This window comes from Cornus florida, unplaced genomic scaffold (assembly GCF_030987335.1).
Source record: "Cornus florida cultivar Cherokee Brave unplaced genomic scaffold, ASM3098733v1 CherokeeBrave_3.0.0_Hap2_Chr11, whole genome shotgun sequence".
Lineage (NCBI taxonomy): Eukaryota > Viridiplantae > Streptophyta > Magnoliopsida > Cornales > Cornaceae > Cornus > Cornus florida.
In genome coordinates this window covers 103,373,340-103,386,562 of record NW_026775581.1, presented here as the reverse complement: position 1 = coordinate 103,386,562, position 13,223 = coordinate 103,373,340, and the positions used below count along the sequence as shown (strand labels likewise).

The window sequence follows — 13,223 nt, the reverse complement described above, 5'->3', positions numbered from 1 at the left end:
CAACAACAGCAACAAAATTAGTCAAATCGCATAGTAGTCCATTAAACAATCAACGTATGTGTATATATGCGTGTATTTGTATGAATTTGAATACAAATAATATACCTATATACAAGAATTACCTTTGATCGGAGATATGTGGCCGGGGAAGATGGGACGATGACTGGATTTATGCTTAGAGAGGCCCTAATCGGTTGTAGCAGCGGCTACGTTGCGGATCTTGTGAGGTGTGGGCAAAAATAACTTATCACCATTTAATCTTAAAATTTAATAAAAATAACTTATTCATTAATTTTTTACAAGTAATCTTAAATACTTCCAATAAATTCAATCTTAACTTCGACTTAGACCTTTGCCAAATATCAAAAAAATAAAAATATAATTTTATTTTACCTAAACAAAAAAAATATTTTTCAAAAACATATTTTACGTCCAAACAAACAGAACCTTAGGATCTGTTAGTTTGGCTGACAAATGTTTTTGTTGTAAAATATTTTTTAAACAAAATATGTTCATATAAAATATATTTTTTTATCTTTTATTTTTCAGTATTTGAGAATGGTTCGTAAAATATTTTATAAATCAATTTTTGTGCGCAATTAACCATTTTTCTTTTTTCAATATTCTTCACCGATAATAATACCCCCTAAACCATCCCTCTCTCTCCTCATTGCTCTCTTTCTACACTAAACCATCCCTCCATCTCATTCTCGTTACTTTCTCTCCCCACTCTCTCTATACCTGAACATGTTCTCGATCCAAATTTATTCTTCGACCAACCCAAATTTGTGTCCCTAATTTGTGTCCCTCTTTCTCCCTCCTCTCAATCTATGTATGCATATAGATAGAGAAGCCTAAAAATTAGATTTTTAGATTGAGAAGACTGCAAAGATTGCAGAAGATTAGTTATTAGAGAGACAAAGGGTTTTAATAAGAATATGAATGGTTAGATGATCCAAGGTAGCCTGTAGAAAATTACTTCCTGAAACTTTTTGGTAAATTATTTTCAATCATTTTGGGGTAAAATGATTTACACCAAAAATAATGTCCTGACCTTGGAGTCTTCTAAAATTCGAAAAATAAGGAAAATAATTTTCAAAATATATTTTACGATGAAACAAACGGAGCGTTAGGGTCAGTTTGGTGCAATGGCAAAGGAAGGAAAGAGAAGGGATGAATTTAGTTTGCAAAACAAGAATTACAGACCTTCATTAGTTGATTTAGCAGTTGTAGAGAGAGAGGGGGGCAAGCTTAAGTTGAGAGAGAGAGGGCTAGTGGCTAAAGCTTGCGAACGGCGAACCCGAATTGGAACAGCGGGCGATGGAAACTTGAAAGATCGATATGGGTTTTGATTTTTTGAACAATCTAAAATTGGGTTTTGATTTTTTGAACAATCTGAAATGATGCCGATATGGTTTTTGAAGTTTTGATTCTTGTAGACAAATATATAAACTGAAATATATGAATTTTGAACTTCTAATTCTTGTAGTAGTTTGCAGTTGCAGAGAGAGAGAGGGCAAGTTTAGAGTTGAGAACGAGAATAGAGATGGAGGCCGAAATGATTTGCCCTAAAAAAAAATTTCATTTTCTGGTGTCCGATCCATGGGCCTTTAGGAGACAAATATATAAATATATATATATATATATATATTTATATATTTATATTTTAAAATATAAAAAAGCATAATAGTAAATTTATTAAACTAATTCTCCTTCCTATCCTTCCCTTTTTTTTCCCAAACATAATTATTATTCATCCCTTTCTTTTCTATTTAATAATCAACCAAACACGATAGGAGACTAAAATTATCATTCCATTCCCTTTCCCTCATAATTAATGTTATCCTCTCCCTTCAAACTCACCCTCCCAAACACAACCTTAATGAAAAATGGAGCTTTTGTGAAAAATGGAGTGTTTCGAGATCAAGTGTGGACAAAATACAAGAGTGAGTTGTGTTTATTGCTAATAAAAATAAAATAAATAAAAATAATGATGGACAACTTCGAGAACATTGATCATTGACTATACCAAACGTGGTGTAATGCGCTGAATTTGAGTTGTCATAATGTAACGGAGTCAATTATCACGGACATGAGTTTATATAATTTTTATTATTTTGGGGACAAATCTCAAAATGCACTGATATACTATTTTCTACCATACGTGCAGTAATTGGTTTGCAGTGATTTTTATTGAACTTTTTAAAATTATTGTTGTTTGTTAAAAATAATTTATAATTATAGTTAATTGTTAGTAATTTAATGAATCATAATAGATTTAAGTATGAAATAAATTTAAAATCATACTAATCAGAAATAAAAGTAAATCTTAAAATTAAAATAAATGAGAAAAATATATAATTTCATCTACATATAAAATAAATCTCTTTATACGTGCTTTTATGATTAATTTTAATTTTTATTATTCCCGTCAAAAATAATGACCAAACCAAAGGTTTTATCTTGATTAAATAAAAAACCAACACTTATTATCTCCCTTTTGATAAAAGTTATGTAAAAACAATAAATACATCAAATTAAAATCTTATATGTTTTATCTTAATTAAAAAAAAAAAAACCAACACTTGTTATCTTTCTTTTGATAAAAGTTGATTAATTGAGATTTTAATCAACTTTTATCAAAAGAAAGATAACAAGTGTTGGTTTTTTTATTTAATTAAGATAAAACATTTAAGATTTTAATTTGATGTATTTATTGTTTTTACATAACTTTTATTTATTTATTTATTAGCATAAAATAATTATAATTCAGAGTTAGATAAATGATACGAGTCATGTTTGATTTTTATAGTAAAAAATTCGCGCATGACAAGGTGCACCTTTTTTGCAGGGTGTATGTAAATGAACACGCACCCGGCTCTTGTCGGAGCCCCTTCCCCGTTATATTTGAGACTCACGTCGGGAACAGGAAAGAAAGACCTAAAATCCATTCCCACCACATTTTTTTGACATTTTGAATCAATTGACAAGGTCGTTAAGATTCTGCGTAGACGATACATATACACACGGTAACACACAGATGCATTGAAAAGACATTATTTGTTTTCATTTTGACTTTCTGCTTTGGCGTCGATACAAAGAAATTGACGAAAGAGAGAAGATATTACTCCTGTTCTGATACTCGATCTCTCCTGTTCAATAAGGTTGGCAATCGTTTATTTTCCCTCTTCAATTCATTTCATTTATTTTCTTAGCATTTTCTGGCTGTGAATTTTCGTAACATTTTCTGGTTGTGAATTTAATGGTTTGATGGATCTGCTGTTGTTTGTTTGTTTGTTTGTTTATTTGTTATATTTTATATTAATGATCATCGAACCAAGAAGATTCAATTATTAGATCCTACAATCTATAGAACAAGAAAACAATGTGCTTGCCACTTCTCCTTATGCTTGGAATTTCCTCATATCCTCTGCTTCTTCACTTCTATAACACACATAAATGTGCATCCTATTTCAATTATTGGTAATAATTGTTACATTTTACTTATATAGATGCAAAATTAATGGTACTAAATTGATAAGTAGGTGCAATCAGCTCCCACATTACTAATATTTGATTAATTAATACTCCATCAGCTTATAATTTTTGAGAAACCAACTTGGTTCTGTGGTGGATTATGGATAACAATTTGTATTTTTAACAAACAAAAATTTATACCAATTTTGTGATGTTGAAATGTTAAGTATTGAAATATATTCTATGAATTTCTCAAACAATCAGATCAATTAGGAGAGAGATTCTCTTGGCAACATTTAAAGTCTATCAAAAGGATGTTAGTGGTGTCTTTTATGAATTTTAACAAGTTCATGTCTTCCAATACTTTCTGTGAACTTGGGCCGTGTTACTTTACCCCAGAAATGAAAGTTTGTGTCTGAATGAGTTTTGATGAGCTTCATAGAAAATACATTGTTTCAAAATGGCTATTTAGGTTTCCTTTCATATAATAAAACCTAATACTATTTGAACATGTTGAAAGAAGGGTTTTAACTATCGTAACGTTGACTATTAGAAAAAATATATTTTGTAGGAATTTTTAAATATTGGGTTAGATTTAGCTTATGACCTTGAGCCTTTTATCTCTTATATTAGAAAGCTTGCATCACACTTTTCTTATCTTTAATTGGGTTGCCACTTCAAGTACTTAAGTCATTTCTAATTAGTATATTGTTCAGAAATTCGCTACCAATTAAAGTTGGATTACACTTATGAATTTTGAAGAAAATATATGAGAGAATGATGAAGTAAATCTTAAGAAACAGGAAGTTGAGAAGGATGGCTTGGAACTATAATAGCAATGCTTACTCGTTTTTTTTCTTCTTTTTTTTTTTACTTAAAACTATCTTTAAGTTTAATGGGAGGGGGGAAATCCTTGCACGTTTTAATATACTTAAAGATATGACAGTTCATATTCGGTTGTGGCATTTTGGAAGATCATTAAATTATTGGAAAGTACCATAACATGTGATTGTTCGGCAAAAGTGTTTCTGATTAAGCTTTGTGTCAATATTCTACATGTTCAAGAAAAATATTGTATACCATATGTTAATTGACACGTGCTTATGTGTAAAGTACTGTTGATGGATGAAATTTAGGGAGAGAATGTGAAATATTAATGTGGAGGAGTGCACTGTAATCGAAATGATTCTAAATAAGTTGGACGAAAAGCAAAAGAAGTGATCAATGGTCATGGGAGTGATAGCCCTTGAAGGAAGAGGCTAGGACTCAGGTCATACCTTAGGGTGACCAGTTATGGAATCTGTGCCTGACCTTCCTTATAGGGGACAATTTATTAAAACGCTCAACAAGTTATAGATTGGTGGTTAGACTTGAAATTCCCCTAGTAATTGTTGTGTGACACACTCCAAACAAACATGTGGGTGATAATGCCTACCATGACAAAAGCTCTATAAATTTTGAGAGAAGATCAAATCATTGCCAAGCCCAAATAGAAATCTACAAAATAATCTATGGTGTAAGAACATGGGGTATTCCGATTGCAAATCTTCAGATGGGTCTAAGAAACTAGATATCAATTGCATTCTTGCTCAAGTTTAAATATTTAAGAGCAATCATCTAACCTCAAATATAACTTGAGTCTACTTCTATATTGATTTTAAATTCCAGATATATCTTTTACAAATTTTGTGTAATGTTATAAATATTGCAGCTATTAAGTTTTAATTTTTCCAATCTCCTAAAGTGGAGGTCCCTGAGATGCCCTCTGCTGCCACTCTTGCAAGTGCCTGTGTCTATATATTATAAACAGATGCTTGATTATACTTGTTTTGTGAATTTATATCTGGAGACTCCAGCCTCTAATTGTAAGGTCACTTGGATGCTGTCTCGATGCTATCAAAGTAGTAGTTTATATATGCATGCATCTAGGCACATTCATGTACTCTTAAAGGACAATTCTACCAGGTCTTGAACTTTTGAACCTCCTGAGAATAAGTGGTTCTGCCGTCCTATATCTGAGCCTGCTATCATGTATGCTCTTGCTGTATTGTTTATATTCTATGATTGATATTCTGAATTGCAGTCACTTTAGGCTTATTACTGCAAATGAAATTCCTCATTGGATTAGGTACATGTTTCCTCATAAAAGTTCAACATAGAAACAACATAATCATTAGGAAACTTTTTTTACTTTGGCAAGAAACACACTCACGCACCTACTCACGCACTTTTTACCCACACCGTGGCTCGAACCCCTCCCTTCCCCTCCCCTTTGAGGACGGGGAGGTTATACCATTGGGCTAGATGCCTTTTAGTAATCATCTGGAAACTTTGGTAAACATGCTTTAGAAAGTGGTTCGGAAATATGCAATGGAAGAGACTTATATAGGCTATAGCTCTTTTCCAATATTGTGAGCAATCATGGCTACTGTTGAGATTCGAGAAAAGGTGTCACTCTGCACATGGAGTTTAAGCCTTTATTAATTGCTTGTTCTTGTAATGGCAGCCCATATCCCATGATATTCATAGTTTTGTTGAAGAAGAAACGTGACAATTGAGCAGTAAATTTTTTTGCAGTGTTTCACGTGAAATAATTTATCACATGCCATGCTTTGAAGCAACCTTCTACATGTATTTCTAAACCATGAATGAAAATTTTCATGTTTTTTTGTAGATGGGAGATGAGAGTGAAACGTACACTGTGGATGAGGCACTTGTCACCATGGGTTTTGGAAAATTCCAAATTCTTGTGCTTGCTTATGCTGGCATGGGTTGGGTTTCAGAAGCTATGGAAATGATGCTTCTCTCTTTTGTAGGACCAGCAGTTCAATCAAACTGGGGTCTTTCTTCTCACGAAGAGAGCCTTATAACCAGTGTGGTTTTTGCTGGCATGTTGGTTGGAGCATATTCATGGGGCGTTGTTTCTGACAACCACGGGAGGAGGTGAGATAGTTTCCTTTTTCTTACTTTCTGTGAGCAATCTTTTATTATTGATACAGCCTTATGTTCTAGATTGTCCAGAATTTAAAAAGAGGCCTTCTTGTATATTATTTGCAACAATATGTGTGAATTACTAAAATAAAATGACAAGGGGTATAAGTGCTCTATTTGTAGCTTCTACTTGTCAACCACTTACTGCACTTTTTCTATGAGAGGTACCATCTATTAGATTGAGTCAGACCATTTAATTTTCAAGTATAAAGGTTATAGTGCACCTTAGAATGACTGTAGGCTACTATTTTTAACTGTTGCAATTTGAAAGAACAATGTATACTTCCCCAGCTTCTTACATTACATTTAGAGATTGATTCTAGGAATGTGCATGCCAATGATTACATGTTTGAAATTCACATTTGAGGGGAAATAAACTTGAAATTATGCTGGGTAAACTGACTATCTAAGCTGCTGTATATTACATCTGGTTAGAAAGGAATGCTAGATTGTACAAAAATCAGTATAATGAATTATTTGAGAAAACACTGAACGCTAAGGAAGTTAGTAAAAAGCTCAATGAGAAAATTAAGCAACTTGAGAATACTGAGGAAACTGAAAAATAAAACACTAAGAATTTAGCTTTGGTAGAAGAACTAGAGAAGGTAAAGGAAGACTTAATTGGCAAAGTTAAATTCCTAGAGCAAGAAGTAATTGAAGTTTTAAACCTAGAAGGTGTTTATTTAAAGGCAATTTAGAAAGTGAAGTTAAGAAATGGAAAGAGTTAATGTAAAGTTCTCCCAAGGCACTGAAAATTTAGATAAGCTACTCACAGTTGGTGAGTCTTCGTTTGATAAGATCAGGTTACACCCTACTTCTAATGCATCCATGATTAGTGGAAGTTCCCCTTCTCTATTAGTGGTGTCACTGTTAATTGAGTTTGTCAACTGTTGCTGATACTGTCAATGATTTAATACTGACCAGTAAATTACAGTATTGGTTCCTCACTATCATATCATGACTTGTAATGGAAATGTGAAGGCCAATGTTTTTCTTGTCTAGATCTTGGTGCTTTCAATGTTTCTACTTTTTTCAGTTACTTAAAAATAATTCTTTTATGCTAATTGTGGTGTTCAAGAATGATTCTCTTATGCTAATTGTACTGTTCCAATAATGCTTTCTAAGTAAAACCTTCTTTAACAACTTCAATTTTTAGAATAGATGGTGGTTAACACGGTATCAAAGAGTCCCGAATTCAAACCTTGCTGTCACCCAGATAATTATAATTAATAACATGTTGGACGAAAATCTGGCCACATGCGAGGGGCATGTGGAGGATGTATATAATTAAGTTACACCCTCTCAACAGCTTAAGCTTTTAGAGTCAATGGCAATTAACAGCTGCTTCATCCTTCTCTGTCCTACTCTGATGCTTTCAGTTTGCCACTTCCTTTTTCGGCCATGGCTCCCCCACTCTCAACTTGTTTTGGAAACTGTTTTTGGCTTTAGCTTATTAAAAATAACTCTTCTTCTCTGACGAGTTTGATAAATGTTCTTCTTCTTTTTTTTTTTTTTTTTTTTTTTTTTTTTTTTTTTTTTTTTTTTGTTAACTTACAGGAAAGGATTCCTCATTACAGCAATAGTAACTTCTGGAGCTGGTTTTCTAAGTTCTTTTGCTCCAAATTATATTTCACTGCTTATTCTTCGTTGTTTGGTTGGTATCGGTTTGGGAGGCGGGCCTGTTCTCTCATCCTGGTTTTTAGAATTCATTCCTGCTCCAAATAGAGGCACTTGGATGGTTGTTTTTTCAGCTTTCTGGACTCTTGGAACAATTCTTGAGGCATCACTTGCATGGGTATGATTATAATCACAATATGTTCTGTGTTATGTATATGATCTTTAAAGAAGTAGCTAAAGGGATAGACAGTGTTGCTTATCGCCAATGCTACAGATTGTTAAAGTGCATATATGAAATTTTTGGTTCTAAGAATAAGAATTGATACAGCTTATTTTACCATTCACAAGCCTTTATGTTTTTTTTATTTTTGCATTTGTTCAATATTCATTTTTTTTTATCTTTATCTTTATCTTTTTTTTTTTTTATCAATATGTAAAAATTCAATTCCTGACTCCACCTCCTCCTTTTTAAATCTATGCCTGCACTTAAAGATAAAAGTCGTGTATGTTAATGGGCAATTGTTAGGCAGTGAGATTTAGCAATTGGGTTTCATGGCGGGTTTCTTTGGTTCATTCCATGTTAGTGGCAACATAATGTAGCAATCTGTTATGGTTCTCAATCGAAATCATTCAAACTGTTGAATGAGGTAACAATTGTATGGCAAAAAATTGAAGACTAATTTCTTATTCAAATTTAAAATGGCTATTCTATCTTTAAAAGAAAAACTTTTATTTTTAAATCTTCATTATCTTTCTGTGTTCTTTGCAGTTTGTCATGCCAACATTGGGTTGGAGGTGGCTGCTTGCACTGTCTGCTTTTCCTTCATCGCTGCTCCTACTGTTCTATGGTTTGACACCTGAGTCACCAAGGTATTTATGCATGAAAGGAAGAACAGATGACGCACTTAATGTTTTGGAGAAAGTGGCAAGGATGAACCGAACCAAACTCCCTCCCGGCATTCTTGTTTCTGATCACCAAATTGAGCTACATGAAAAGTCTACTGAATCAGAAGATACACATTTACTCCCACCCAGTAATGATGAAAATACAACAACTGGATCTAAGGATTCAAAAAAGGGACGCACTTCATCACTGTTTATGCTTCTTTCACCAGAATTAATCAAGTCTACCTTGATATTATGGGTGGTATTCTTTGGGAACGCATTCTCATATTATGGCCTTGTTCTGCTGACAACAGAATTGAACAGTGGACATAATAAGTGCACGCCAAAAGAGTTGCAATCAGACAAACCACAGGATATTAGCTACGGCGATGTTTTCATCACTAGTTTTGCAGGTATAGCTTTATGTATGTTTCAGTTAGACTTGTCAATGGATCAGGTGAGGCTCGATGCGATCCGAATCAGATAAATAATATTCTCAATCAGATCCAAATCCGACAGATTATCTATTAGTGAATCCATATTTGGTTTGCTCGTGATTGGAAATTTGATTCGATTATCCTATTTGTTAATATGTGCAATTTTTTGTTAAAAAATTTATGTCAAAAAGATGGGAAAATAAATATAAATAAAAGAGACAAGACAAAAAATTGTGGGCAGAAAAGAAAAGAAAATTTGGATCTCTGACTCTTTGTTAAAGAAAAACACAGGGAAAATGAAGAGGAAAGAGTGAGGATTTATATATCATATCATTAGATAATATATGTCTAATATATTGTATACTACATTATATCAGATCTGATTATTATCGAATTAGATTGATCATAATTCATATTTAGTTTGTTAATCTAATGGTTTGTCGGATTTGGATCGTTAACAGATTATGGAATTTAACATTTAATCCGTATCTGACTTATAGGATTGGATTCGGATCAAATCTGATCCATCGACAAAGCAGTTTAGTTTTCTTTATGTTTTTCCTTTTTCAATTCAATATGAAAAAATCTTTACATTCTCATTTGATTGGATGTTCTTTCACCCCAAAAAGAAGGCTAAGTGACATTTAACTTTGATTTGTTTCAAGAGTTCCCTGGGCTCCTTATATCAGCTGCCACTGTCGATAAACTTGGTCGTAAGTTCTCAATGTCTGCAATGTTCTTCCTGTGTTGCATATTCCTACTTCCGTTGGTATTCCATCAGCCTCAGGGTTTAACAACTGTTCTTCTGTTCGGAGCTCGCATATGCATTACAGCAACCTTCACAGTAGTCTATATATATGCTCCAGAGGTAAGTTATTTGGTTACTTTGTCATCATTTTTGTTACCTGCCAATGAACCACCCCAACCCCTCCCCCCAGGAATCATGAAACGTGAGTGAGATTTCTATTGTTCCTATGCAGATTAGTTTGATGGGGTAGACCTATTGGCAATCTTAATTTAGCTGTTTTAGTATCCAAAACCACACAAATACGAAATCCTGGAAACGATGAGGAGATATATCATGTTCCAATGTAGGTTGCCTATTGGCAATCTCGTCTATACTACATCGACGCTCAAATACTTGTGGAGTTCCCATGTTGGGCACGACAAGACATGGGTAGAGTCATAACATGTGCGTATGACCGTTTATAGTATAACTATTAGACACTTGCCAGGTAGGGGTGTCCAACAAAGTAATTGAAAAACACTTATTTCTTCTTATTTTTCATATTCTTCTTCTTTTGTTTTTATGAGTTATGACAAACTGTGAGAATCTAACCCTACCCTCGGCCCTCCTTTCAGATACAATACCATCACTTCTACTTTTATAGAATACTTGATTTTGGCCCTTTTTCTCTTTTTCGCAACAGAAGATATGTTAACGAGTCCATAACATCTGCTTCATAGAGGTGACCGAACCAACACATCTACTGAATAGATGAACAATTCTACTGTTGGATACCATTGAGACATTCCTAATAACATGGTTAATCCAAAATTAATGAAAATATGTAGGTCTATGTTCTAACAAACTTTTAAGAATTTTGCCAAATTGTTAGTAAGGTGAAGATCATTTTGTATGATAAAAAAGCTCAACTGTGTTCCCTTGTCTTAAAATATTTAGATTTAATAAATGTGAAGACATGCAATTCCAGAGTCCACATAATGTAGCTTCTCGTGTACTTTTCTTTTCCAAACAACCACGAGTGGGTGCAGGGACATGGCCTTCTCCAAATATGCCCACCATTTCACAATGTAAAATTTGTCCCCTTTTGTTAGCAGCCAGATCATAACTGCATTTTCTATTTAAATTTTGTAATTCTTTACCCATCAAGTATCACTTTGATTTTAGTATGAGCTATACATCTCAGATTATAGGAAATCTTCCCCTAGCAAGTTTCTGCCAGTCATTTTCTTTTGTTTTTTCCTTAACAAAATACAAAGAAACAGAACTTTGTTGCACTAAAAAAAGTTCCCAATGTATGTTCCTGAGAGTTTAGCTGATATGTAGCATGTTTCATGAATTACATTGTCTTATATTTTCATGTTCATCTGCTTTCTTTTCTATCTCTTGGTCTTTATTTATTCTTTTGGTCTTGAAGTATAATAATATTTATTAAAGTTATAAATTGAAAAAGTTTAGTGCTTTCCATCTCATATAGATTATCTTTGGTTGGGTTTTAGATGAATTATTCACTTTCCGCTTATTTGAACTATGATATCAATAAAAAATAGTTCAGTGGTTAACACTCAAATCAGACACCATGTTGGACTTGAGTTTGGTTTACTTCCTGCTCAGCCTCTTATCACATAAAGCAAAGACGGAGAAAGAAAGAGCGAGATTGAAGTGAACTATTTAACACTCAGATCAGACACCATGTTGAGATTGAGTTTGGGTTACTTCCTACCCTTCTTCCCCCTCTCCCTTTCTAATCCCTAAATATTTGAACGAAAGAAAGAGATTAAAGATGTGAAGGTCCGAATATAAGGGATTTTAGTTTTCCTTTTTGAGGCTTTGATTATTATTATTATTATTATTATTATTATTACTAGTCTGCATTTTCTCATATGAGGAAACATTTTAGCTAAACAATTGATCTCTCTGTTTTTCTGTTTCAAATTTGTAGATATACCCAACATCAGTAAGAACAACTGGTGTCGGGGTTGCAAGCTCGGTGGGAAGAATTGGTGGAATGATATGTCCTCTCGTGGCAGTAGGTCTGGTTCATGGTTGTCATCAAGCTGCAGCCATTGTTCTATTTGAGATTGTGGTATTTGTTTCTGGAATCTGTGTCCTGCTCTTCCCCTTAGAAACAAAGGGCCGTGACTTAACCGATACCGTATCTAGTAGTTCAAAAGAAGTTCATACATTTGTACCAGTTGATCACTGATTTTCCTTCTTTAATCAATATACTCATATATCTTTAGTCCAGAAACAACCCCAGGCCACTCAGCCAATTCCAAAGGCAGTTTATTCTCACATTTAGTATTTGTTGTTTGATATGATACATTTGCACCCTGCTTTCAGTGGTGATTGAAGACATCAAGCCCCTAAAGGTTTCTCTTCCGGATTGCACCCTGTCATGGGTTCCTCGAGTTTGCATAGGCATCGCTCATGTTATCAGTCGGTGGTGTCTTCGATCAAAAGAATCTGGCTTCTTGCAAGAATTGAGATGGATCAGTCCTCTCTCAGTTTGATTTCTGTTTCTGTTGCTCTTAACGTCCCTTTACTGTGTTAATATATATATATATATATACACACACACATTTGAAGGATGTATTAAACATAACTCTGTGCACACCCAATTCTCGCCCTCAGAACGACATGAATATTGGTTAAGAATTAACTCATTTCTTCACTGTGGTTAGATGGTATAGATTGGACTTCTTATATCTCGAAACTAGAAACTACTTTATATGAAATTACAGGGGTATTATAGCAACCAACCAAGTTAAAGTAAGAATATAACTATATTTGTCAATTTCAGAAAAAATTGATGATGATTCCCTTTGATCTACATGTACGAGAGTGGTTTTGGGTAAGTCGTTTTAGTTGTGAAAAGTAACAACTGACATGAAAACTCCAATGCGGAACTTGAAAATAAATCATATTCAAGGAAAATATTCCAAGTGTCGGCCAAAATAATTTTGTAGATATTCGATCAAACAATTTTTTTCGTCATAATTAAAGTTTACTAGGTAAGAAAGTGACTATCTCCATCATGTAAACATTTGTGGGCCTAAAAGAAAAAAGAA

At 33.5% G+C, this 13,223-nt stretch overlaps 1 protein-coding gene across 1 annotated transcript; it reads left to right on the top strand.

The window, feature by feature from the left end:
* The first annotated feature begins 2,829 nt into the window (after positions 1-2,829).
* On the top strand, positions 2,830-12,842 carry LOC132283940 (organic cation/carnitine transporter 7). The gene is made up of 6 exons (XM_059785988.1): positions 2,830-3,164; positions 6,152-6,420; positions 8,026-8,263; positions 8,855-9,383; positions 10,073-10,275; positions 12,095-12,842. Exons 2-6 carry the CDS (start codon positions 6,152-6,154, stop codon positions 12,356-12,358), a joined length of 1,503 nt encoding a protein of 500 aa, XP_059641971.1. The 5' UTR covers positions 2,830-3,164; the 3' UTR covers positions 12,359-12,842.
* The last annotated feature ends 381 nt before the right edge of the window (positions 12,843-13,223 follow it).

Excerpts from the sequence above, each read along its gene's own strand:
- LOC132283940 (XM_059785988.1), top strand. The coding sequence starts at position 6,152 with ATGGGAGATGAGAGTGAAACGTACACTGTGGATGAGGCACTTGTCACC. Across the intron at positions 8,264-8,854 it reads TTGAGGCATCACTTGCATGG|TTTGTCATGCCAACATTGGG; the intron begins GTATGATTATAA and ends TGTTCTTTGCAG. Across the intron at positions 9,384-10,072 it reads TTTCATCACTAGTTTTGCAG|AGTTCCCTGGGCTCCTTATA; the intron begins GTATAGCTTTAT and ends ATTTGTTTCAAG.